The sequence below is a fragment of the Pyrus communis genome, chromosome 7 (assembly GCF_963583255.1).
Source record: "Pyrus communis chromosome 7, drPyrComm1.1, whole genome shotgun sequence".
Classification (NCBI taxonomy): domain Eukaryota; kingdom Viridiplantae; phylum Streptophyta; class Magnoliopsida; order Rosales; family Rosaceae; genus Pyrus; species Pyrus communis.
Window position 1 is genome coordinate 26,168,855 of NC_084809.1, and position 25,409 is coordinate 26,194,263.

Below are 25,409 nucleotides of genomic sequence, written 5' to 3' on the forward strand. Positions count from 1 at the left end.
GCTAGTTTGATTTGTTACATCTTGTTTAACTAATTGTATGCCCCATCATATATGTGCGAATGCGATTACTCTATAGTCGGGAAAGATTTTTTTTCCACAAACTTTAATAAAGATAAAGTTAAAAAATAACGTTGTCCTTAAGACTTTGGACTTGGATGAACTTGCGAAAATCGTGCGACGTAGGAGAGCAAATCACGGAAGGACTAGAATGAACATGAAATTTTCATGTCTAATCCTCTCGAGAAAAAAAAAAAAAAAAACCAATTTCATGTACCTTGTATATAACTTGTAGGGTTATCCATTCCAGTCCAATCCTAGACACCGTGGTTTAAATAAAACGTTTCGAGCATATTGATAACTGCTTTCATCTCCAAGTAGTGTAGTACATTGAAAGCAGGATGTTGGTGCCTGCTAATCAACCAGCTTATATAATCTTAATCCTAAAGTTTGGCTGAGCTCTATTCCACTCCATTCCATTGAGTTTTTGCCTCAGCTGCTAATCAAAACATGGTGACTTCTAAACAAAACAGAAATGCAACAACTCCGGCACGGATCTCTGATTAGGCCGTTTCTGGCAATCCAAAATTCCAAACAACTCAAACGAGATACCATTGTCGCGAGCAGTCAATTCCATCAGCACCTCCGCCCGAAACCTTACTCTAATTTGCCTTCCATCTAATTCAGAACCCAAATTCGATCTATTCCTCTACCTGCCTAACACCCTAAAATAACCAAAGCTTGAATTGGTGAGGAAATAGGATCCGCAAAAGGTAGAAACAAGAGGTTTCTCGAAGTTTACTGATCGGAATAAGTTTCGTCTCTTACTCCTACAACAAAGCCTCTAGTTCAGCTCCTCGCCCTCGCCGCAGCTCTAAATTCCATAAACACCAATGAAAAAAGCCGTCTAGTTTTTGCTATAAGCGGTTTCTAATCTGTCTATCAAATTTAAAACAACAACGAGGCCTCATACCACTAAGTGGCGTCAGCTATATGAATCTTAGAACGCTACTGGTTCGTTTTTGTTCATATCACACAAATATAACAGCACAACAGACGGTGTAAGCATTCGCAAATTATGTTCTACCTAACATTTACTACACTGGAATTGGATTGGGCAAAAACCCCCAAAAATCAGGTAGTAATTGTCATAAACACACTACAATTACAAACCGAGAAATACAAAAAAATTATTAAAAAAAAAAAGAAAAAAAATAAAGAGAGAGCAGAGCTTACAAAATTACAAAGCGAAGCCTTTCAAGTACTCAGGATCGCGCTTAGCCCTCTCCTGAAACTTCTTGAACCACCGGTCCAAGATATCCATCGGCACCACCAGCTTGCTCCCATCCACGCCGCAAAACGACTGCATGAAATTGAACAGATTCTCCCCAACCTTCATCGCCAACCTCTCGATTCGCTTCTCGGCGGTGACGTCCAGCGACGGCAGCGTCGCGAGGTCCTCCACCGACACGCCGATTTTGGCCGACAGCGGCGCCGCGTCGGCTGTGAGCTGCAGCTGCCCCCCCGGCTGTGGCCACGGAAGAGCAAGCACCGCCGACGGCCTAGCCACGGTGACGGCGCCGCAGAAGAAGAAGGCAGAGCCCGGGGACTGGATGTAGACGGCTAGGGCTTTGTCCGGCGGGAGTGTGAAGTTGTTTAAGAGAAATATGCAGACCTCCCGGACTTGATCGTACGCCTCCCCTGCGCACATTAGAAAAACCGTGCGTTAGAATGATAAACTGCGCCGACGAAGAAAAAATTGGAGAAAAAAAAAAAAAAGAGAGGGAAAAATAGGGAAATTTACCGACGAAGGTGTTCATGTCGAGAATCCAGTGGAAGGTGTCGATCTGGGAGAAGGAGGAGATGTCCATTGGGAAGCTGCGATTCGGGAAGACGACTCCGAACATTTTCTCGACTCTGTTATGATGAAAGAGGAGGCTGTAGATGCGGATAGTTGCGAGAGATTGTGAGAATGTTTGAATAATTGAGTGCGTGCTCTGGTTTAACGGTGGGGATTAGAAGGGAGGAGAAGCATCCAGAACAATCTAGAAGAGTTGAGTGGAAATCTACATGAATGGTCTTTATACAGTATTTGACAATTGATCTGTCGATAATCAATGTTAATCTCATCTAAATTACGAAAAGTTGTGTTTTCTCCTCTCGATATTTAAGTTTGATAGAGTTCGACGGCTCTAAACTCATCTAAATTATGAAAAGCTATATTTTTTTCTCTTAACACTTACGTTTTGTATAGCTTTGCAACTAAATGTAGACGACTAGAACTTTTAAATGTTACTGTGTATTTTCACTAAAATTATGTGTGGACACAATTGTGTTCGCTTTATTAGTCTAGTTCAATTTCTTTCGTAATTCAAATTCAGTTTAAATTAAATCAAACTTGAGCAAGTGGAGAAGTTAGATATTGTTAAATGCAGCCATAAACCCACAATGGATGTTTTCGAGTTCGTGATGAAGATTGAAGGCTCGTGATTAGGGTGAACAACTTTGTAACAACAAAGTAATGCATTAAGAGGTGATTGATCTAAATTCTTCTCTCTTTTGTTTTGATTACATCAAAAGAATTAGGCTTTAAAGATCCATTGGTTGGATTTTTTATTTGCAAGTTCCTTTTTCGCTTTAATATTTGATTTATTAACATGGATGTTGTTGGATTCTAAAAGCATTTTTAACAGCGATTCAAATCAAAGACGGAGCTAATGAAAACTTAGGGTGGTCAGCTAATCATTCTTATATGTTCAAAATTGATTTTATATATATGTATATTCTCTCAAAGCATGACCCTTCCATACTAGTTACCAAATATGCAAATTTTGAGTCTTTGACTGTATGTTTCTAGGTATCATAAGATATTAGTCATATAACCATGGTAATATAGATGATACATATGGTAGTAGTTGTGGTTATTTCTAAATTAAAATTTCTTGAGTGAAATTTACCATCCCTACATGAGGTGAATGTAGGGAAATCAACTTGGTAAATCCAAGGACTTTGTGCTATTGGATAAATTAATTTTGTTATGTTTTAATTTTGTTACTTTAGGTTGATCCTTCTTTTTCTTGAAAATATATAGGAAAATATTTTAAAGATTATAATTAATTAGGGTCCAAATTTGATGATTCTTGTCATGTGTACAAAGGTTTGATTTTATTTATTTCCAATTACTGCTATTTTGTAGTCTTATAAAATTTTCTTATGAAAAGGAATAAAGTATACCGAAGTTTGTGAGATTATTAGAGAATCCTGAATTGTTCCTAAACCTTATATTTTCAACTTGGTGTCAGTGCAGAGTTCGATTCTTGGTTGAAACCTATTGTGAATGCTTCCTTTTTGGTACACTGAGCTATTTTTTTTCGTGCGTCCGCATGCTATGAACTTGAGGGTGAAGATTATCTACAATTTTCAGAAGAAGAAATAAGAAAAAGAAAGAAAGGAGATTATCTACAATTTTTTGTTTCAACATGCCACGAGATTTATTGAAGTTTTTGAAAAGGTTCGTGTTAGTTCTACCATGTCAAGAGATTTATTTGTGGGGCTTTTGAAAAGGTTAGTGTTAGTTTCAACATGTCAAGAGAATTATTTGTGGGGCTTTCGAAAAGGTTCACATTAGTTCTACCAGACTAAAAGGTTTTGTTGAGCTTTCAAAAAGAGGCGTTCGTTCCAATTAAACTTTCGAAAAGGTTGGCTTTAGTTCAAGTTAGTCGTTCGATAAGAGGCGTTATTAGTTCATGTTAGTCGTTCGAAGAACCCAAAGCTGAGAGGTTCCTTCTTCAACCATGATCGTTTGAATGAAAAGTTCAAGTCACACTCCTAGAATGAAGTATACACTCGGCTGTTTGGCCGCGTACTTGCACCCTAACATTCACACCAGATTCTCCAAGGACGTAGTTATGTCCTAAACTAACGGCATGCCCGTCTCGTAGGCTTTGCATTACTAAACTCAAAACAGCAGCACATGCCAAATAACACAAGACACAGAAATATATCGATGCATTCAGAGACTTTGGCATTCACAACCATTATCTTCTTCCATTGATGGATGAAATCAAAAGGCATACAAAGCAAAATAAGTTATATGGAATGAGAGAATTTAGCACTGAACAAAAATGTTAAATATTGGTTTAGAATGGTTCCTTTTCCTTAAAAATTTCTCATAACCGAACCAAACCGTTACTGTAACTAGTTTGGTCACAGTAAAAGCAACATACCAACTCATAATGTAACTCATGAAATTGGATCTAAGCTGCAACCCAAGTGGTGTGACTGGTGTCTTTGAGCAAAAACAATATACACAACTCATTTATCTCATTTAGCATATCACCCCAACATTAAAGCGTCGTTTTACACCAAATAAATGCTACCAACCAACAAAACTTTCAAATCAACCCAACATCTTCGTTTCCTCTAAGTCGGCTGGCCTAGGACGAAAAGCATTGAGACATCATCCAAGCATAAATTAATCTATATCGCGAAAATCACAACCGTCATTTTTGTACAGCTACCATAGCTAAACACTGATTGATACCAACAAGCAAAGTTCCACACCTCCAGTTTTGAACTAACTCTGCATGATATCTGTGTGATAGCTATCTAGTTCCTTGTCGAGTTCATCAACCGACTTTTCCACATGCTTCTTCCTCCACTCTCCACCACGACCACGCCCACGCCCACGCCCACGACCACTGCCGCTGCCACTCCCACGTGGTTTCCCTCGACCATTTCTATTCCCTCCACGGCTGCTCCCACTACAAAATACAGAAACAATGTACTTGTAATCACAGCTTGAAATGATACTAACTATTACTAAAATCCAACAGCAGCATTTATACCATACAGCCGCAAATACCAAACTGAAGACACAAATGTACAGATACATTCAGGGACTGGATCACAAATATTTTTAACTTGTAGCATGGTTTCCCGTTACACTCGTTTTGGAAAAAATAAAACTCTTGGTACCCACAAGCATCTAATTTCTTTCAACATAACTGGGAAGATAGGTAGCTATTAGATGTTCTCAATTTTCACTGCTGGGATAGCTCTTAGTCAACACGTAGATGATGTAGACATTTCATAACTGTACATAAGCATAAGTATTAGATGCTGCAGCTTGGGGGTATGTAGACAATCAAACAGAGTTCAAGCAGCACAATGCACACAACAAGTAGCCCATAAAAAACACCTTTACTGAATGTGTGATTTCATTTTATAAACTTCTGTCTTGATTGCAAAACTTACAAAGATAACAGATACTGAACAAATTGATTCTAGAACCATATCATCCCCACAAAAAGTCAAGAACCATATCACCAAAACCAAGCCAGATAAACACCAGTCAAAAGGAACAATGGAAACGGTCTGGTTAAATACGGGATTTAAACGTCGGGTTCAAACTACTTAATAGTACCCTCATACCAAAAGAGAAGTTAAATTAGAGTGCCAAGTATAAATGAAAATTGACAAATAAGTAAAGATCTAAAACTACATTAATGAAACCCTCTTTGTCATCCAAAATAGGGTGAAAAAGACTATTTAGTCTTCTATCACACAAAAAAATGATGGGCAATAATGTAATTTCACATGTTCAAATTTTACTATTTTTTATTGAAGCCTCACCTAAAGGTAATGTTATAATATCACCAATATTTAAAATTTAAAAAAAAAAAAAACCAAAAACAAAAACCTCCCACGTTCTCTCTCTCTCCCTCTCCTTCCCATTTTTCTAAAAAAAAATGTGTTCATACACAAAGTGTGTAGGCAAATGCTAGTGTTAGTTAACAAAACTATAATTAGGTCCCTCATAAATAACTAGCTCAGCTATATCACCTAAAAATAAGTTAAAAGTTCATACAAACAGAGAAACAAGAATATGACGGCCTAAACTCAAATCAGCATACTAATTTGTTCTTACATGGTATGTGAAATCACTGAGCTTGCACGAGAACCCTCCTACCTGGATGCATAATTGGCATTTGCCTCCAGTCTAGTAGTTTAGGCTGTTAAATTTGAATCTCTAGCCTAACAATCTCACCTTTTTCCATCAATAAAATCTCTACACAAATCACTTTGATAATAACAGTACACATATAATAAATGGTTTGGGAGGGAGAGACAAATGAAGGAAGCATGGGGATCAAGGAAAAAACAAGCTTGAAGATCAACCAACGAATTGTGTTCCATTTCTAGCTAGGGCAGGCTACATTGAGTTGCAAATTTTAGGTGTCCCTAAGTACATAAGACGCTGCATTAATTAACAAAATACCAACTGAATACATCATCATAAGCCTAAAGAGAAATGCAACATTCAAAGCCTTATCCATCTTTAACGATCCACAAACGAACCCAACTTGCCGTCTCATGAAGTTTCAACAATACCAAACTAGCAATAAACATTTTGGCAACCAGACAGACTTAGAACATCATAGAGAGATAGCAATAGAGAAAATACAACAGCAGTCCATCCCCTTTTATCCGTGTGTATGCTACAAAACTTGAATGATTTTATTACTTTTAAAAAAAAGTATTTACCATGCTCTAACTTTTAAGCCATTGGATAAAACTTTACAGTTAATAAAACACTTATCATTTACTTGTATGCTGTAAATTGTTATCCTATAAACCATTTTTTTATTAGAAGAACTGTTTTCCTAAAACCATTTTGATTTAATCAAACAATTATGTGTGCAATCCTTGCACATGGATGAGCAAGCTAATTCTCTGTCTACTCTTCCATTATTATCTGGATCCTTGCACAATGGCCAATTTAAATTTTTATCCAACCATATAATACATTATCTAACAAAGATGTCTGGACATATATATTTAATATTTTTAATTATAATTATTTTTAAGAAATAACACCAAAAACTACCTAAGGCTCATGACCCACCACTCTTAGTCCGGTCAGCCTGCTAAAGACCCATAGCTCGGTACCAGTATTATATGGCCTAATTTTGTTAATGGTGCATAGCCCCGTGTAGCATTGACCCGTCAATGGTCTTCTAAGCCGAACATGGGGTGTATAGACATTGTTTTGATAGACTGTTGATAAATCTTTCTAACATGCGTATGATAGGTCCACAAGCACGTGAGACAAATTAGACAAAATAGGAACTCTAGCACATACGTTTTACATCAGTAAAACAACAAGACATCGACAGTTCAAAAAGACACAATTTCATAGTCACAAGGTAAAAAGATAAGAACTTACCCAGAACCGCGGTTAACCATAGGCATAGCATAGCCACCAGCATTACCAGGTCCAGGCCTGCATTACAAAAGGACAATGAAAGATAAATATCCTTACTTTATGCAGTGTAACAATAACAGCACCTCACATACAAAAGGCCTAACTAATCATGGAGTATCAAAAACTTCTATGACCTGATATGACTTAAAAGGCTCTAGGAAAGAAACAACATATTATCAGGAGCCATTAAAGATATTTGTTATAATAAATATGAATTATATTAAGATACAGAAGGAAGCATAAGAAACATGTATGAGCAGTCCATCTCCTAATGCCAAAACCCAGAAAACACCTAAACCACCAGTCAGACCACTATAACCCAATAAAACCTCAGTGCCAGTTTTTCTGCACACCCACAGGTCCACACCCATCCAAAGCCCTGCAACAATCAATTCTAAGTCGGTCTAGTGAATCTGCAATGAAAACATATATGGCCCATATACTTCCCCTCCTTGATCAAGACACTCAAAGGTAGAAATTAACATGCAAGGTCTTTTATCCATGAACAACCAACCAATAGAATTTTCACCTTGGTTGGGAGTCCAGGATACCCACCTGCCAAATCAACCTTCAGTGGTTCAAAGGGAGGATCCAGTTGACAGGTGACCACTGTACGAAAAAAAACATTGCACAATTTGAATGCAAAGATATATCACCTAGATGGGAGAAAAGTCTGCATATTCCCTGCCTAATGCGGAAGGAAAGGCCTGCATATCACCTAGAAAGAAATCTAAGTTTCTAGGAGCATCTCCAATGGAAGTCCCTATTTAGGGACTTCCACCACCACTTTTGAGTACTCATTTAAGGAATGTTGTGTCCCTAAAGGAATATTGCCTCCAATGGGAGAGTCCTTACAGGAGAATCCTTAAATTTGAAGTTTTTATGATTTCATGTGATGATTTGATTAGGTGCACATTTTTTGTTTATGTTAACCTATTTTAATTAATTAAAAGCATTAAAAGCTTAAAATCTTTAATCAAGATTATGGGCCCCGTTTTCCATTCAAGGTACACATTTTTGTTGTCTATGTTAACCTTTTTTTAATTAATTAAAAGCTTCAATCAAGATTGTGGGCCCTGTTTTCCACTCAAGGTTGTCCCTATACAATCCCTATATGTGAGGACATAAACTATGTATCCGGTAACTTTCCGATCCATTGGAGATTCATTTTGTCCCTATATTTGTTTTGTACCCATTTTATACGGTGGTGGTCCTTATTTAGGGACTCCACTGGAGATGCTCTAAGTCATTGAATTAATAGAAGGCTGCATTTCAAAACTAAAAGAGGAAGGAAATAGAGATTAAAAGGTGACATCCCCACCCAAACATTTACCCACTCTCTTCCAATTACCCACCCCCAACTTTCAAAAGAGGGAGAAAAGACGGTAACATTGACAATGTGCTTCCAAAGACTTCGGAAACAACCTCTCCCCACAACCTGAGGATCCCACCCAATGGAGACCAGAACATAGAGACTTACAATGGAAAGAATCAAGTACGTTGAACTTAGAAATAATTTGCTGGTAATTTTAATATATTCACATTCAACCAAAATATCCAACAGAAATTAACAAATAACAATGGTTGTTCTTGGTGTCGCCATCTCCATATATATGACCAGCAGCTAATAATATGTAAAAGGAAGATGGACATTGTTCACAATTCCAGACAAAGATATGGTAGAATTTATGTGAATATTGAAACAATTAGCAAAGGCCATCTCCAACAATTCCTTGTATCCTTTAGCAAATAGATGCAAGCCTGTTGATCACTCGATGCATATATGATTTTATATACATGCCCATGAATGCAGCGACAGTTGCTTAGCAATATGATAGAAACAGTGTGAAGGGGGAAAAAGAAAGCGTACGTCATTACAACAGTCCTTTTCTTCCTTCCGTGCACGCCTGTCACATTCACACGAGCTGAAATAGGCATCCCTGCACTGGCACCAACAAGCTCAATTTTCATAGGCTTCCCGTCCAATAAAACATTATTATAGCGCTTCAATGCTGCGAATGCATCACTTCTTCTAGTATAAACCACTTCAGCTGAACCCTGATAACACAACAGGAAAATTTCCTTAATAAAACTTGACCACCAAAGTGTCTATCAAATAGTAGAAAGAAGTACAGATATACATCCAATTATACTCGGCTGAGAATAATGCTTAACATATAACCACTGTCCTTTAATAGACCAACACTGGCTAAACTAATAAACAATGTCAAAATACATATCAAGATCAAACATCAGAGTATCACATATACCAATGTTAATTAGATATCATGAAACGAAGAAACAACACATTGGCTGGCTTTTGCAGAACCCACCAGCCAGAAGGGTAGACTAATATTCAACATCAAATGTCTACTGGACAAGCATGGCACAATGTCTCTTAAAACAATGTACAATGTAAAAACAAATGAAGTTAGGGGCTTTGATATATACAGAGTTTGCTTGGATTAGAACCATTACGAGAAAACTAACAAGTACAAATGCTTTACAAAAATGTCTACTTGTACTTCTGAACATTGAAATTCTAATAGGGATTAAACAGAGTTGAATCACACTAGTTTACACTCTGTTCATATATCAGGATTTTAAAATCAATACAATGACTTCAAATACAAGTTTATTTTCTTTGAGTTATTTGTAGACACTACAACCAATATCAGGATCCTAACTAAAAATCAGTGCCAAATATAAGTAAACCAACAAATCAGGATAGAATGTAAGAGGGAAGAACTCTAAATACTGAGCAAAAAACTCACACTTTGGCGACCATTGTTATCAAAATGTATTGCATATCGCTTCATCTCTCCGATCTCAGAGAAAAGTTCCTGGGTTGCAGTTGCACGTGACGTTTCAGGAGAATGTTACAAGAAACTTGATATAGAAAGCGCTTAAGATGAAAGTATATGGCTCAAGTTGTACCCTTATATCCTCATTTGTCACTCCATAGTCCAAGTTAGATACATATAACTTTGTGCCAATTTCAATCCCTGATATCCCCGCAGCTCTAAGGCTGTCTTCAAACAAATCAGGCTGCCATGGGAAACGCTTGGTTCTGCGGGTAGACTGATGAAAGCATGCAGAAAAAGATCCAGATGGGGGAAAATAAATGTCAGCTCATGAATAGATAACAAGATAATTTGCCATTCCTCAAAGTCCCCAGAAAAATAACCCAACAACCCACAAGTACAGATAAATCTCGAAGATAACGGTACATATGGAGTGGGCGACGATAGGCTATAGCGCTTAAGAAGATGAGCCAAAATGAGCTTCTCCATGAACAACATACGTCACATATCCTCTAGTATTTGACTTTCTAAGCATTTTAGAGATCCCCTCGTATTTGACTTTCTAAGCGTTTTAGAGATCCTCGTGTATTTGGGTTTTAAAATCATATTCTCAAGCATATCATTAAACATCTACAGTTTTTTAGCTTGCCTTGGCAATGGTATACGAGGACGGCCGAGCACCACCCGGGAGAGGACCTCTACGAACAAGTCCTGTAATTCTTCCAGCTGGAATTCTTCCAGCGGCCATCCTTCCAGCATTAAAGGACCCACGTGCTCCACCACGGCCACGAGAACCCCTACCGCGTTGTTCTCTATTTCTGTCACGATTACCCCTGCTGTTCTTAATCATGTCATCAAGCGACATATCCAAAGCAGTCGACATCTAAACAAGAGATTATAATTGAAATCCTTTTGCTATGAATGAGATCTAAACCTGCAATAACAAAAAATATATCAATAACGATAACCTCTAAATCATGAATCATATTACACAAGCAACAGTCAAAGATTACTCATCTCGATTTCTGAATTCAATTTCGTCGAATGTATAAGAAAATTTTTCAATATTCAGACAATGATGATGTAAATCGTAAGGAAAATCAATTCACAAAGTCCAATTACAGGTAAAATTTTCAATTAGGTCAAAAAAGCGAAAATCGGATCATTAGAAACCTAAAATCAAAGCGATATTTTCCCATCGACGAGAAAGAAAACAACGAAATAAATCTACAAATCTACAAAGGATTCAGAGAGAAGGGAACATACCAGGAGAACGATTAGAGAAGAGAAGCGTCCGCTGAGCCGAAGACAGACACAATCGCGGAGGAAGGTGCGAGAGGAAGAGAGATTGGGCGCAGTGAGAAAGTAAAAGTGTGAGATGCGGACGGAGACGAGTGTGTTAGGGTTTCTAAAGGCCTTCTTTCTTCGTGGTTAAGGCGGTGTTTGGGATTTTAACTTGCTTTCGAACGCTGTTTCGCACGCGGTTGGGACACACAGATCGAATGTGATGTGTACTTGTCTTTTCTTTCGTGCCAATATTCTTTTGGAGTAACGGTTTTTAGACTAAATCGGTAAATTCGGAAAGATGAACTAGCAATAGACATAAAACCATTAATCTTAATTATATATATGTTCAAATAAAATGACTTGTGATTAAGAAGAGGTTGAAATGTTTATATGAGTTTTTCCGATCTTCGGAATAGATGGATAATCGTGTCTTGTCATTAGTTGTCTTATTTTAAAAAAATAAAAATAAATAAAATGTATTACGTGATGTGTTATTAATAAAAAATAAATACGTTAATCAACATTCAAGTAATAATTAATCATCAATAAATACTTTATATAATTTATAAAATTTAATCTAAATAGTCGGTATCCGTAACATTTATATTTCTATGTTTTTTTATTTGGGCTCTTTCCCTAGAAGCAAAAAAACCCCAAATCATAAAATCTCAATGTTATGTAAGGAAACAAATGCGACGGTTGACAGATTTGTTACTCTTGTTCATTATTATCCTTAATCTTGTATTTAGTTTAATAAATTTAAGTTCTATCATTTCTAGGTTAAATTTCGACATGCATACTTTCATCATCCGTTGAGGATCTTTTGTTAGAACTTATTTCAATTGTTAAAAAAAAATCCTAACCTTCGAATAAGGTTGACAAAGAGACAGGGTGGGTCGGGGTGCCACCTCCATCCCCACGTATGCTGGTGATTTTTCCCCCAAAACTGCATTCATAACCATTTTTTTAAACAGGAATTCCTCATCCCCTCTCAGCGGGGATGGTACCTCCAAACCCACACCCATCAATCAGAGCCCACCCCTGAGGGTAGTCGGGTAAGGAGGGCCTAGGGCCTCTGATCTCGAGGGCCCCAAAAAAATTTTAAATCTTGCATGTACATATATATATAGCAGAATTAAGGGACATCATAATTAGTTTTGAGTGAAGTGGAAATGGTCCGCCTCTTTGTTTTGCGGTGTGCAGTTAGATATTCGGAGCTGCATTTTAGTCATTATATTTAAGGAAACTTTAACAAAACTGTTCATTTTAACGAAAAACCACATTTTTACACTAAAAAGTCAATCTTGATATTATTCATTTTACCTTTTATTTTGTCCTTATCGTTAAAACTCAAAGTTTTCAAACCCTTTTCATTAGTTTTCCTTTGATTTAAAGAGCCAAATTTAAAAGAACTCATCTCAAAGATACTCTATAAAAGGACTATCCTTTTCTCTCTTGCTGCTCTCCAGATAGCCTTTAGAGGAAGAAAAAAAAAAAAAAAACCAAATTTGAAACCCTCCTTGCTCCGGCTTGGGGTCCGCGGTAGTTCGACTCCCACCTTTTTCTAGTCATCCTTCCCTCTTTTCCTTCCTTCTCCACCCTTTGCATCTTCCCTCTTCCCCCATCTTTCCCCATCCTTCCCTTATCATTCCCACCTTTTTCTAGCCCTCCTTCCTTCTTTTCCTTCCATCTCCACCCTTTGCATCTTCCCTCTTCTTTCCCCCATCCTTCCCTTATCCTTCCCACCTTTTTCTAGCCATCCTTCCTTCTTTTCCTTCCATCTTCACCCTTTGCATCTTCCCTCTTCCCCCTTCTTTCCCCCATCCTTCCACTCAAAAGGTATTTTTTTAAACTTGGGTGTCTGTAGAAGTGTTTTTTTGCACTATTTGGTAAGATTATGGGAGCACTCACTGCTCACCTCCATTTTTCGTCTATCCAGTTGTTCCATTAGTTTGTTCTCTTGGTGGTGGTGGCGGCTTTGCGATGGAGGCGCATTTGGTGGCTACTAGTTTCCATTCTAGTCTTAGGTTTTTTATTTATTTTTTTATTTTTTTGTTCATCTGGCCACTTTTGGGCCTTTCTACTATATTTTCTTTTTTGTTGTTGGGCTTATATTTAGGTTGTGGACTGCCTTTTAGTTCTATTTTATTTGTACTTGTCTTCTTATTTAATGGAAGTAATTTAGTTTGACCAAAAAAAAAAAAAAAATAGTAAAGTGAACAATTGCCCTTTATATTTATGGAGTCACTATTTATATTCTAAATGTTAAATATTAATAAAACTCAATGGTGGACCTATAAATCAAGAAGAAAAGGAAGAGATGGAATTAAGGGAACCGGATCCCCTCCGAGCCCTAAGAAATTGAGCCCAAGGATCAAATGATCCGAGCTATTGAAATTTGATATTATAACTTTTAGAGGGCTCCCTATTTGTAGCCTTTTGATCAAATTTCACTAGCCCGGATCATTTGATGAGTGGGTTTAGTTTCTTTGGGTCTAGAGAGGATTCAGTTTCGGAATTAAGTTTTAGAAAATGAGTGGGTTAAGTTTTTTCTTTCTGAAATGATTGATAATAAAATATTTAAAATTTATTATAATAGAGAGTGCTTTTAGAGATGAAAAGTTAAAGAGACTAGCTAAAGTAGTTAGCGACACTGTTCACCTGCTACATTAGCAAAAATTAGCACAAACGGTTGTAGATGCTCTTACTTTAGTAAAGTGGAATATCATCACTTGAGCGAAAGTGAACTATATTGAACCCAAAAATTTTATACTTCAAGTGGTTAAAAACATTCACTTACGAAGTTCAATGTTTGATTCCCCTCCTTGATATAAACATCAAACTGCAAACCCACTTTCAAATAAAGCTTGAATAACCCAAATTAGCCCTTAGAAAGCACATTTAAGCAAACATTCCACATAATCCCACCCAAGAAAACAAAAAGAATTTCGACACAACATTTATAACTTATAAGATCACAACAATGAAATGAGATTCCAATCATGATTAGCAGCAGTCTCATCTCCTCTCAAACCTAAGAAACCAAACAACTGCAATTCATTTGACAAGCTAAACAGTTGAGACAAAAGACAGCCGCAGCTAAACTAACAACACAAAACATCGGATACGATCGTTTTTGCCAACGAAATAAACGCGGAGCCTGTTCCGATTGCTTCTCCGATCCCTAAGTTCATAACATTCGATTAAATGAGAAGGGGAGCTAGACACACTAATCTTACTAATACTACACTAATAAAAACCCTATTGCCCAACACTATCTCCAGCACTCAATGTATCCTTCACCTTCGGAGGCCTACCCCTTGGCCTCCCCGGCATTGTCTCTTCCACTGTTGACGAGCCACTCAAACCTCCGGTAGGCTTCGCCATCTTCCTTGGCCGCCCTCTCGGCTTCCCATTCCCTGAAGACACCTTAACCTTGGGAGGCTTTGGAGGTGCTTCCAGGTCCTTAGGCGGACGGCCCCTACCCTTTGCTGAGGTCAAGGTGGTGTCTGGGGACAGTGAATCCTTGGGTTTTGGCGGCCTGCCACGCCCCCTTCTCGGAGGTGCATTGGGATCCGGCTTTGTGTAGTTGTTCTTCCAGAACACCAGCTCCCCATTATCTTTCATCTCGTTGAGGTGGTGAGAGAGAAGCTTATTGTGCCCGGCCGGCACGTCCCCGTATGTTGATTCAATGTATTTCGAGATTGTGGATTTGTTCGAGCCATTCTTGTCATTCAAGGCTTCAATGGCGTTCAGAATCATCTGAAAATACCACAACTCAAACATTTACCAAAAAGAAAATAAAAATAATCCTTTCTTTCTAGTGAGAAAGTTCTCGTTGGATGAACTTAAGGTCCTAAATATAGAAAGCTTTTTGGCAGCATAATGCAGTTCAAAGGCAAACAAAAGTTCTAGTTATATGAACACACACACATAAATATTTTACTAATTTGGGTTCTGTAAAATTTCTCTCTATTTCCTTTTTTTGGTTTTCTTCTTCTGATTTGGGTTCTGGTATTTCAAATTACTAAACCGAATAGCAGAACTCAAATCAGTAAAAAAGATCTCAAATTTGGAGAATCAAACAACTGTAGTCTCATTTTTTTTCTCAAAAATATAAATAAACCATAAATCTAAGCCGTAACAGGTAGAGATATTCAGACTAGTGAAAGCTCATTTCTGATGATTAAGATTTCATTTGAAGATATTTTTAAAATGACTGACAACACTCTCGGCGAATATATTTTTGAGAAAAATACTTTTATCAAAAACGTTTTTAATTATTTTAAAACATCCTTGCAAACAAGCCTTAATTTGAAAAATAAATGGAACCAAGCGCTCTAATTATTTTTTTTAAAAAAATATTTTTATTTTTGCCATTATTCAGGAACCCATGTAAATTTTCCCTTTTCACAACATGTAAAATATCAAAAAATGAAAAAAATAGCAATATCCAAGACCATAAAAATTTACAAAAACATTAAGAGAATTATTTTAGTTGGAGATTTGGTGGAAGGAAGTACCTGAGGGTAAGGAGGGAGTGATGGAGGCTTATTAACCTCTTCAGTGGCCATTCAAAATCAGCAGAGAAAATAAAAGCAAGATGTTTGAATTGAAGCGCTCTCAGTGAACCCCACAAAAACCTCAGCTGCTGCTACAGCTTCTACTGCTACAGAAATAACGAGAAAACCCGTGAAATTTCTGATGGTAAAAGCTGTTGGATTTGAAGACTTGAAGTTGCAAGGATTTGAGAGCTAGATAGATTTAAAGCCAAAAGGATAAAGTAAACAATAAAATATAATTATTTTTGTTTTGGTTCTTAAATCGACGGCAGGGAGTAATGGAGTGGAGGATGGAACGGATGAGAGGCGGGGGATCACGCGGCTCGCTGAGGTGGTAGGTTATGGAACTTCTGACTGGAAGGTTCCACATACAATGGGTGATGGGAGAGTGTCACTATTACAAGAGAGTGATTTTCGTGCACATTTTCCTCCTCCTGCAGACTTGCACACTTCTATATATTTCCAATATTTGAATTAAATAAAAAATATAACTAATCAACGAAGATAGATATAAGTGTGTGCAAAACGTGATTAGCGGATGCAAAAATTTATTATCTTGCTAAAATTGATACCAAAAATGTGCAACGGTTATATTATTACGAAACGCACTACATAAACGGTAAAAAGAATGCATAAAAACGTGAACACCTCATCGAACACATGAACTCCTTGCCAGGGTGGAGTCCCCCATTGCGAACGGTAGTCCAACTGCAAATAGCGATAACGTTTGAGCATAGATATTCGATAATTAGTGTCATTAGCTAATAAGCATTGCTAAGTATATTGTATCTAGAGTTTGATTGATTCTCATAGAGTTATGAATGCATAGAATTTAAAAGAATTTATTTCAATTTCATAGAATTTTAGCGAGTTTTGATTGAATTCTACATGGATTTTAATGGGGTTTGTGGGAATTTATCATGGATTGTAAATAGAATTTGTGACTTGTCAAGGACTTACTAATAAGCATTGCTATTTTTAAATTTTATTATTTGAAGTGATGATTTCAAATAATAAAATTTAAAAAATGGTGATTATGAAATGGTAAATTAATGACATTTTTTATATTTTTAATAATCATTTCTCTTGACATATCGGCTTAATTAAGCTGTCACATCCCGACCCAAGCTCCATCACATCCTGAGCTCGACTCCGTCGTAGCACGATATTGTCCGCTTTGAGCCTTGACCACGCCCTCACGGTTTTGTTTTTAGGAACTCACACGAGAACTTCCCAGTGGGTCACCCATCCTGGGATCGCTCTTGCGCGATCTCGCTTAACTTCGGAGTTCTTATGGAATCCGAAGTCAGTGAGCTCCCAAAAAGCCACATGTTATATGGAGGTGGGCAAGTATATATAAGGCATAGAGGATTCTCTCTCCTGGATGATGTGGGATCTAACATAAGCCCTTTCCAACATTTTTTGCATAATATGGTTCTATGCAAAAATGCTCCTTTCTTCAATTATTTACATGATTTGACGAAATGTATAGTTTGGCTTTGTAAAGCTTCGTGACAAAAAAAAAAAAGAAAGGAAAAAGGGGTAAATTGCCGATTTTGATCATAAACAAATAATCATAGTCATTGGGTTATTTTGTATATTGTCAATTAGTTTTATAGTGGAACTTCAACTTTCTTTATGGTATCAAAGCAGGTTGTCCGACGTGTGAAGCTCAATAGTCACATGTGCTCCACTCATCCAATTTGTGTTGTTTACATGTTAGTTTTGAAAATTCTTCACACGTGAGGAGGCATGTTGAGAGTATGAATTCCACATCGGGAGAAAAAAGGGACCATGCATGTGCTTATAAATAATTGAGATACTCCTTATATTGTCATGATTTTATGGTGAAATTTCAACTTTTTTCATAATCCACTTGGGTGTTCAACATTTTTCATATAAAATCTAGTTAAATGAATTGCCATTTATAGGACAATTAAGTTGTCACTAGTACTACGTTCTAGTAGTATTTATCACAACTTGTAAATTTAAGGTATTAAGTCTGAATCACATAAATGACAAGTTTGATAAGAAATAATTGCCAAACTCATTGTATGGCCCAATCGCCCGTTCTCAATATTGTTGTATAAAAAAACGACAAATAAGTTTGGGGTGGCAATAGATGAACTCAAAAACAAACTGAAGCTAAGAGCTTGTTTGGCATCTTCATTTCAAACCAACAAGTATTAAGTAATTTAGCTACATTCCTCATCTTCTAAAACTATAAATTAATTTCAACTTAAATACCAAACAACCCCTAAGTAATCAAAGATTTCCTCTTAATAACAGCAACTAATAACCATCCTGATTTTGATTTTGGTTTTTGGTTTTTAAATATTTGTTTTTCCAGTTAATGAATTTCTCGCTCCAAAATAAATTTCTTTTTTTTCTTAGGGATTGAAAAAGAAGTTAAAAAATAAAAAAGAACAGAAAAAAAACTAGTTACATCTCCTTCCCAATCCAAAAGAAGCAAAAAATAATAAACATATATACTAGAAATTAACAATCTCAGAATATTATGCCCCTCTTCACATTCATCATTCACCTTTCACCATTCACCATTCACCTGTGCTAGTGCTAGGTGATGTATATGTATCTGCATTATGCAGTAACGAGGAGTCACTGCAAAATTTAGGGCATGTTTATGCCATGCTTAGTTCAAGTGGAACAAACACAAGAAGGAATCACTCCTCTCCTTTAAGAGATGCTCCCCTTGATTGATTAATTCCGTAATTTCTGTCCACAACAAGTGTTTAAACAAATTCTTGATCACACATATGTATATGTTTCTGTGGTCTTCCTCATCACCAATAGAGCAATCTGCAATCATCAAACAGATTTTGTTTATCATCTTAATTTCTGTAATGTGACAAAATGCATGCATGTGCTTGTTTATCGCAAACCCTAATTCGGAGTAAAATGAATTTTACTACTGGTTAGGACTATCTCACACATATCATTTTCCTCAAATTGCATATTGACTGGTGAAGGTCTAGGTTAATAATTTTTTGCTGGGGCTGTTCTTTGAATCTTTTTTCCAAATTTTATTTTATGCAGTCGTAATTCAGGACTTGTTTTAGTGAATTGTAACTCTAAATCTTTGAGGTCAGCTGATTAATTACTGCAACTTTAGGGTCTTTAAAAGAGATTTTGATAGAATTTGGCCTCTTGGCTAAGGCATCTACGAACTCATCGTCTTCAGTCAAAGTTTTTACTAACTTATAATTTTTAGGTCAGGAAGCAATGTCGGTTTAAACATGACTTGACTGGGCTTGTTATCTATATTCTTACTATTATAAGAACTAGATGCTGTCTCTTTCCAACTCGATGTCCTACGCTCTCAATTTTTTGAATCAAGTAGAGGCCATTTGGTTGAAACAAATTTTCAAATTCTGGATGTCTGTTTGCCTAAAGACTGAAGGAATATGTTTGTATAATTATTTTGTTGTATAACAACTGAAACTCCATTGTACAAGGAAGGGGTAGTTGATTGACTATACTGAGTTGTTTCAGGTACTTCCGTAAACGGATAGGCAATGGTTCCTTTTTTATTATTTCAACGGCCTTTTTCTAGCGAGTGAATTGCTTTTTCTTCTTTTCCTTCCTTAGTGATATAAGTTTTAAATGGATTTTCAATGACACTTATACATTCAGCATATTCAAGGAACTTCTATTTTTTGGCACACCATTTATGCCAAGTAAAAAACCTTGCATCAAACTCTTTTCCTTTCATGAACTGAAAATGGGCTTTCTTTAAGAAAGCTTGCCTTTTTTTGAATTTTTTTTTTTTCCTCACTATTATCTTTTTGAAGCATTTTCTTCATTAAGATAGTCTAACTCTATAAATTCTTTATCAGGTTCACTAAAAGTTTGATCTTGATGTTGACCATTTGAACAAATTTGTTCGAAAAAGAAGGAGTCTTGGTGCATTTAAAGATTCAACTCTTAATCAATGACCAACGCTTAATGTAGCCAACCTATTAGTGGAGAATTGTATTTCTACATCTCCATTTTCGTATTGATTTATACGACTGAGTTATCTATTTTGAATCAGTTGAGGTGGAGCTCCATCTTGCAGTCTCCATCTTTCAAGTAGAGTAACATCATTCCACCTAATCATTTTAAGTATCATTGTATGGGCTTTTCCTATATTAACTTGGAACAGAGTGATTTTTCCCATACAATCCATAATTTTTGCTTTGCGCACAATGGACTTCATCTCCTTTTATGAAATCCTATAAGTCACAACTAAATTTTGTGATCCTGCTTTCATATCATTCCCTTGCGTATTGACAGGTGAGTCTTTACGACTATGGGGTCGGATAACGGCACAGAAAAATTTAGGAAACAATTAAAATAGATTGGTCCTTCACTAAGGGATTACTCTATCATTCCTAACATGGAATTGACATAGTAGTTGTGTCATATATCTCTTACATAGAGTAGGATAGAAGTATATAATCATGTTCTTGTTAACGGTTTTACTGCTACTTGAATTAGACCAATATGCAAATAGTTATGACCTTTTCGCATATGTTGATGTTGATCCAGTTGATTTTGGGAAAGCAATTGAAAATCTGCACTGGCATTCGTGACACTTTTTCAATATTATATATTGTTACTTTTTCAATATTATTGACCCTCATAGTTCTTGAGCTACCATTGTTATGAGAACTAATATTGCTACCTACGTGCCTTTTACTCAAAGATCTAACTAAACTTGTCATTAGAAGAGAGTTTCTCTACTTCTCTATTTCCTAGGTGATGTATTGATAGCACCACTGCCTAGCCTAATTAACTCATACCTCAGTTAAATGGCGTTACAGCTCATTGACGACTTCTTATCACCTTAGTGAGAAGTTCTTGTAGAGGATCTTGATCTAATAATTTTAACTAAAGCTAGACTAAGAAATCTTTATACAACAAATTTTGGCTATGCTACTAATAAAGCAAACTTACATTAATAAACACATATGGTTGTTACAAAATGATAGAAGCACCCTCACAGTTAAACAGATTTGCACTCTCACACTTTAGATTATAGTTTTTATAATCTGAGGAAAAGTTTGTTTACAAATGAGCAACTAGGCTCATATAGCCTTACACGGTAGGAAAGTTCAGGTGTTGCTAAAGTAGAGGGTCACCATTAGGTAACCTTACACATTAGACAACATATTTACTTTATGCAGTAGATTTAACTCAGCTTCACATGGATAGACATCAAAAGGAAAGACTCTTAAATAAAGCAACAAAGCAACACACATGGCTATAGGAAAAGTAGCCAATTATTCAAAAGTAGAATAATTCTTTACTTATCTTAATATCAGACAACATTTCATGCTTTTAACAAATATTCTTATCTTCTATCTTTCATTAGAAAAACATTTCATGCTTTTTTGCCTTGTGGAATCGACAGGAGAATCCCATAACAATCATCTTCATTATCATCTGCCAAGTCTTCATCTATTTGTTGCAGAGAAGACGGGGATGTTGATTTCATTTCTTCACCCATGTCATTGAGGTCAAGAAGTTGTAAGGCTTTCTTTTTTCGGTCTGCTTTTGAAGAGGATGAGCTAGATTCCTCAAATAAAGACTTAATTTTTTCAGCCCTAATTTAAGAGAGAATTGGAAGCCAAGAGAGAATATCCATCTTCACGAGTTTTTTCATTTTAATTCTTCTAGCTTGAAAAGAATGGGGCTTCAAGTATCTAAGTTAAACTTGTCTCATCAATGCACATAAATCCGTTTTTCTAGTTTAGGAATATAACTCCAAGCGTGTAACATCCCATATCGACCAACGGGAGAGGGGTGATGTGCCTTATATATACATACCCACCTCCATATAACACGAGGCCTTTTGGGAGCTCACTGGCTTCTAAGTTCATCGGAACTCCGAAGTTAAGCGAGTTCGGGCGAGAGCATTCCTAAGATGGGTGACCCAATGGTAAGTTCTAGCGTGAGTTCCTAGAAACAAAATCGTGAGGGCGTGGTCCAAAGCGGACAATATCGTGCTACAGAGGAGCCGATCTGGGATGTGACAGAATGGTATCAGAGCCACTCTGCCGTGTGGTGCGAGTGTGTTGATAAGGACGTTGGGCTCCTAAGGGGGATGAATTGTAACATCCCACATCGACCAAGGATTGTAACATCCCACATCGACCAACGAAGATGAGGTGATGTGCCTTATATGTACATGTCCACCTCCATATAGCACGAGGCCTTTAGGGAGCTCACTAGCTTTAGAGTTCATCGGAACTCCGAAGTTAAGCGAGTTCGGGTGAAAGCATTCCTAGGATGGATGACCTACTGGGAAGTTCTCACGTGAGTTCCCAGAAACAAATTTGTAAGGGCATGACCCAAAGCGGACAATATCGTGCTACGGCGAAGCCGGTTTGGGATGTGACAAAGAGTCCTCATCATTTTCATCAATATCATAGGACTATTTCAAGATTTAAGGGAGTTCATAAATCATCATGAACCATACAATAGTTTCCTTGGATAACCAGAATTGGCTTGCCTGATCTTTTCTAAAAGTGATTCATGGATTCGTTGAGGAAGATATTATGCATTCGGTTCCCAGATAAGAAACTAGGTCTTGAACCAATTTGGCAGCTCATTTAGAGTATGAAGGCGAAAATTAACAAATCACGTCTGGGAGTATCATACATCTTGAAAATATAAGAAAATGTCCCATGCATTTTGATACTCCCAAAAGTTATTCCTTGATGCCTAATTTCAGGCCTAGAGAGAAGACACATAGAGTTGGGGCTATTACCTATTCTTCAAGAGTGATCACTTCAGGATTAGGATTTTGAAAAGAGCTATCAAATTATTAGTTTCACTTCTATATCAATGCAATACGTCTACTGCTTTTATTTCAATCAGTATTCTTGCATACCATGTCTAGCCTTAGCCAACCCAGAAGCCTATAAGGTTATTGAAACAGATGCTTCTGATGATGGGTAAAGTGGAGTTGTGAAGCAAAGAACTCAAGAAGGCAAAGAACAGTTGATTCATTTTACATCAAGTTTCGAGAAGAATGAGGAAATAGAGCCGACTCTATGCTTTTTCTCTTCAGTCATAAAATTAGCCCTTGCGCGGGGGGGGGGGGGGGGGGGGGGGTATAATTTTTGGGATTATCAAAAGGCATGGGAAATGGTCTTAGGTTTTCAAAGTATCTAATACTACCACACATGGTTTATTCAATTTTGCCTTTGTACTCTGAAAGAGTTGCCAACTGGTTCAGAACCTGGTTTTCTTATTTTGGGACCAATGTAGAATATCTTCCTCAATTAGTCCATGAATCATTTTTAAAAAGTTCAGGGCAAGTCAATTCTGATTATCTTAAAACAAGGAAAATATTTTTATGGTTCATGATGATCTATGAACTCCTTTGGATCCTGAAATGGTTTCTATGATTTTGATGAAGATGATAAGGACACTTGGAATTATATTCCTCAACTAGAAAGACAGATTTATGTGCGCTTGTGGGACAAGTTTAACTTAGATAGGTCAGAAGAATCACGAATAAAAGAACTTGTGAAGATTGATCTTCTCTCCTAGCTTCCAATTCTCTCTTAAAAGGCTGAAAAACTTCAATCTTTAGTTGAGTAATCTAGCTCATCCTCTTCAAAAGCAGACCTAAAAAGGAAGGTCTTAAAACTTCTTGACTTCGATGACATGGATGAAGACTTGGCAAATGATAATGGTGATGACTGTTTTGGAATTCTCCAGTCCATTCTACAAAGCAAAAAAGCACGTAATGCTTTTCTAATGAAAAGAAAAGAAATAAGAATATTTGTTAAAAACATGAAATGTTGTCTGATATCAAGACAAGTAAAGAATTATTCAGCTTTTGAATAATTGACTAATTTTCCTGTAGCCATGTGTGTTGGGTTGATGATTTACTTAAGAGTCTTTTCTTTTGTTGTTTATCCATGTGAAGCTGAGTCAGATCCATTGCATAAAGTGAAGATACCGCCCACTGTGCAAGTCTGCTTTATGGCGACTCTCTACTTTACGAACACCTAGTAGTTTCCTACTTTGTCGTCTTGTTTTTTAGTTTTGCTATAAAAGGAGCCTAGTTGCTCAGTTCTAAACAAGCTTTTCTTCAGATTATAAAAACTCTAGTCTAGAGTTTAAGAGTGCAAATCAATTTAAGTGTGAGGGTGCTTTTGCCCTTTTGTAACAACCACTTGTGTTTGGAGATATTATTAAGGGAGACTTTGGATGAGGTCATTGATTATGAATATTCTTTGATTGAAACTTTGTTGGTTTTTAATTTTTGATCGTGGTCCCTGAAATCAATGTTATAATTTATTTCTATGTACGTTACTATATTTTTTAAATTAAAAATTAAAAATTATAGTTGTTTATATAAATGAGATTTTAAATAAAAAACCATAATTTGTGGGATTAAAAATATTAAAATATAAATATACTATTGTGTGTGTTTATATATATATAACCATGGTACATTCATCAAAATTAACCAAAAAATTTATTGTATCAAAACATGGGTACATTCTTCAAAATCACCAAAAAAAAAAAAACGATATCAAGCTTAATAACATTAGTATCTGGTTACTTTATATTTATTTGCTTCAATTGTTATTCATAATTTTATTATGTTTATACACATATTCTCTTCCGATTTATAAATTTAAACAAGATTAAATGACTATGACATCTCTGGGTCACTTTTAGTATCAAAGCCAAACTTGTTATTTATATACTTTTTAGTCTAGTTTCAGTTAAGTTTTTATATTAGATCAAAATACTCTTCAAGAACTTCTCATTAAAGTGGGGGAAGTCAGTGAGATGTACAACTATTTAGCCGAGGTTAGGCGTTTGTTAGGCGTAGGCAGTGTGTTGTCGACATATCAACTAGGGAACAGAGAAGTAGTGAAACTCTCTTCTAATGGCAAGCTTAATTAGATCTTTGAGTAAAGGGTATGTGGGTAAAAACCATGTTCATCTGTCCAAGAAACAGGGTTTTCTTCAACCTCTAATATAGATGTTTGTTGTCTTTTGCAAGATCCTTATAAAATTCGCCATCATGGTTAAGACTTCCTGAGAATCTTTATAGTTGTTGTCCATCCAGAATTTCATTTGGAATTTTATCAGCAAAAGCAATGGCAATCAAGGGGTAGAATTAACATTTTCTGGATATTATGACAAAAAATCAAACTTTTTTTTTAAAAGAGTTTCATCTTTCAAGCAGAGACCACTAAACCTGCAGTTTCAACCATTTTCAAGAAAATACTGAATGTTTAAAATGTTGTTCTAAGGAGTTGGAATAAACTCGAACATCATCAATGTCATCAATGGTAAAAGTGGTTTAAGAGTTGAATATATCATTCATATATTTTGAAACTCGGAGGAGGCATTCTTCAATCTGAAGAGCATTATGTTTTATTTGTAATGTCCAAACAATAAATTAAAAGCAGTCTTATATTTATCCTTTTCAGCAATTTGAATTTTCCAATAACC

General features: G+C 36.3%; 3 protein-coding genes across 3 annotated transcripts; all 3 read right to left on the reverse strand.

The window, feature by feature from the left end:
- Positions 1-390: 390 nt before the first annotated feature.
- LOC137740986 (uncharacterized) lies at positions 391-2,062 on the reverse strand. Its single transcript, XM_068480795.1, has 2 exons — positions 1,802-2,062; positions 391-1,698 (listed from the first exon to the last, which is right to left on the reverse strand). The coding sequence occupies exons 1-2, from the start codon at positions 1,902-1,904 to the stop codon at positions 1,238-1,240; spliced, it is 564 nt and encodes a 187-aa protein (XP_068336896.1). The 5' UTR covers positions 1,905-2,062; the 3' UTR covers positions 391-1,237.
- Positions 2,063-4,303: 2,241 nt separating this feature from the next.
- Positions 4,304-11,494, reverse strand: LOC137739453 (THO complex subunit 4D-like). Its single transcript, XM_068479024.1, has 7 exons — positions 11,335-11,494; positions 10,718-11,002; positions 10,202-10,345; positions 10,039-10,107; positions 9,135-9,322; positions 7,226-7,282; positions 4,304-4,760 (listed from the first exon to the last, which is right to left on the reverse strand). Exons 2-7 carry the CDS (start codon positions 10,949-10,951, stop codon positions 4,574-4,576), a joined length of 879 nt encoding a protein of 292 aa, XP_068335125.1. The 5' UTR covers positions 10,952-11,002; positions 11,335-11,494; the 3' UTR covers positions 4,304-4,573.
- A 2,755-nt stretch (positions 11,495-14,249) lies between these two features.
- On the reverse strand, positions 14,250-16,327 carry LOC137738666 (HMG-Y-related protein A-like). Its single transcript, XM_068478139.1, has 2 exons — positions 15,879-16,327; positions 14,250-15,117 (listed from the first exon to the last, which is right to left on the reverse strand). The coding sequence occupies exons 1-2, from the start codon at positions 15,927-15,929 to the stop codon at positions 14,617-14,619; spliced, it is 552 nt and encodes a 183-aa protein (XP_068334240.1). The 5' UTR covers positions 15,930-16,327; the 3' UTR covers positions 14,250-14,616.
- Between the last annotated feature and the right edge of the window lie 9,082 nt (positions 16,328-25,409).

Coding starts and splice junctions, on each gene's coding strand:
- LOC137740986 (XM_068480795.1), bottom strand. CDS start 1,904: ATGTTCGGAGTCGTCTTCCCGAATCGCAGCTTCCCAATGGACATCTCC. Junction 1,699..1,801: donor CGACATGAACACCTTCGTCG/GTAAATTTCCCT, acceptor TAATGTGCGCAG/GGGAGGCGTACGATCAAGTC.
- LOC137739453 (XM_068479024.1), bottom strand. CDS start 10,951: ATGTCGACTGCTTTGGATATGTCGCTTGATGACATGATTAAGAACAGC. Junction 10,346..10,717: donor CCTCGTATACCATTGCCAAG/GCAAGCTAAAAA, acceptor TGCTTTCATCAG/TCTACCCGCAGAACCAAGCG. Junction 10,108..10,201: donor TGACAAATGAGGATATAAGG/GTACAACTTGAG, acceptor ACTGCAACCCAG/GAACTTTTCTCTGAGATCGG.
- LOC137738666 (XM_068478139.1), bottom strand. CDS start 15,929: ATGGCCACTGAAGAGGTTAATAAGCCTCCATCACTCCCTCCTTACCCT. Junction 15,118..15,878: donor CACTCCCTCCTTACCCTCAG/GTACTTCCTTCC, acceptor TGGTATTTTCAG/ATGATTCTGAACGCCATTGA.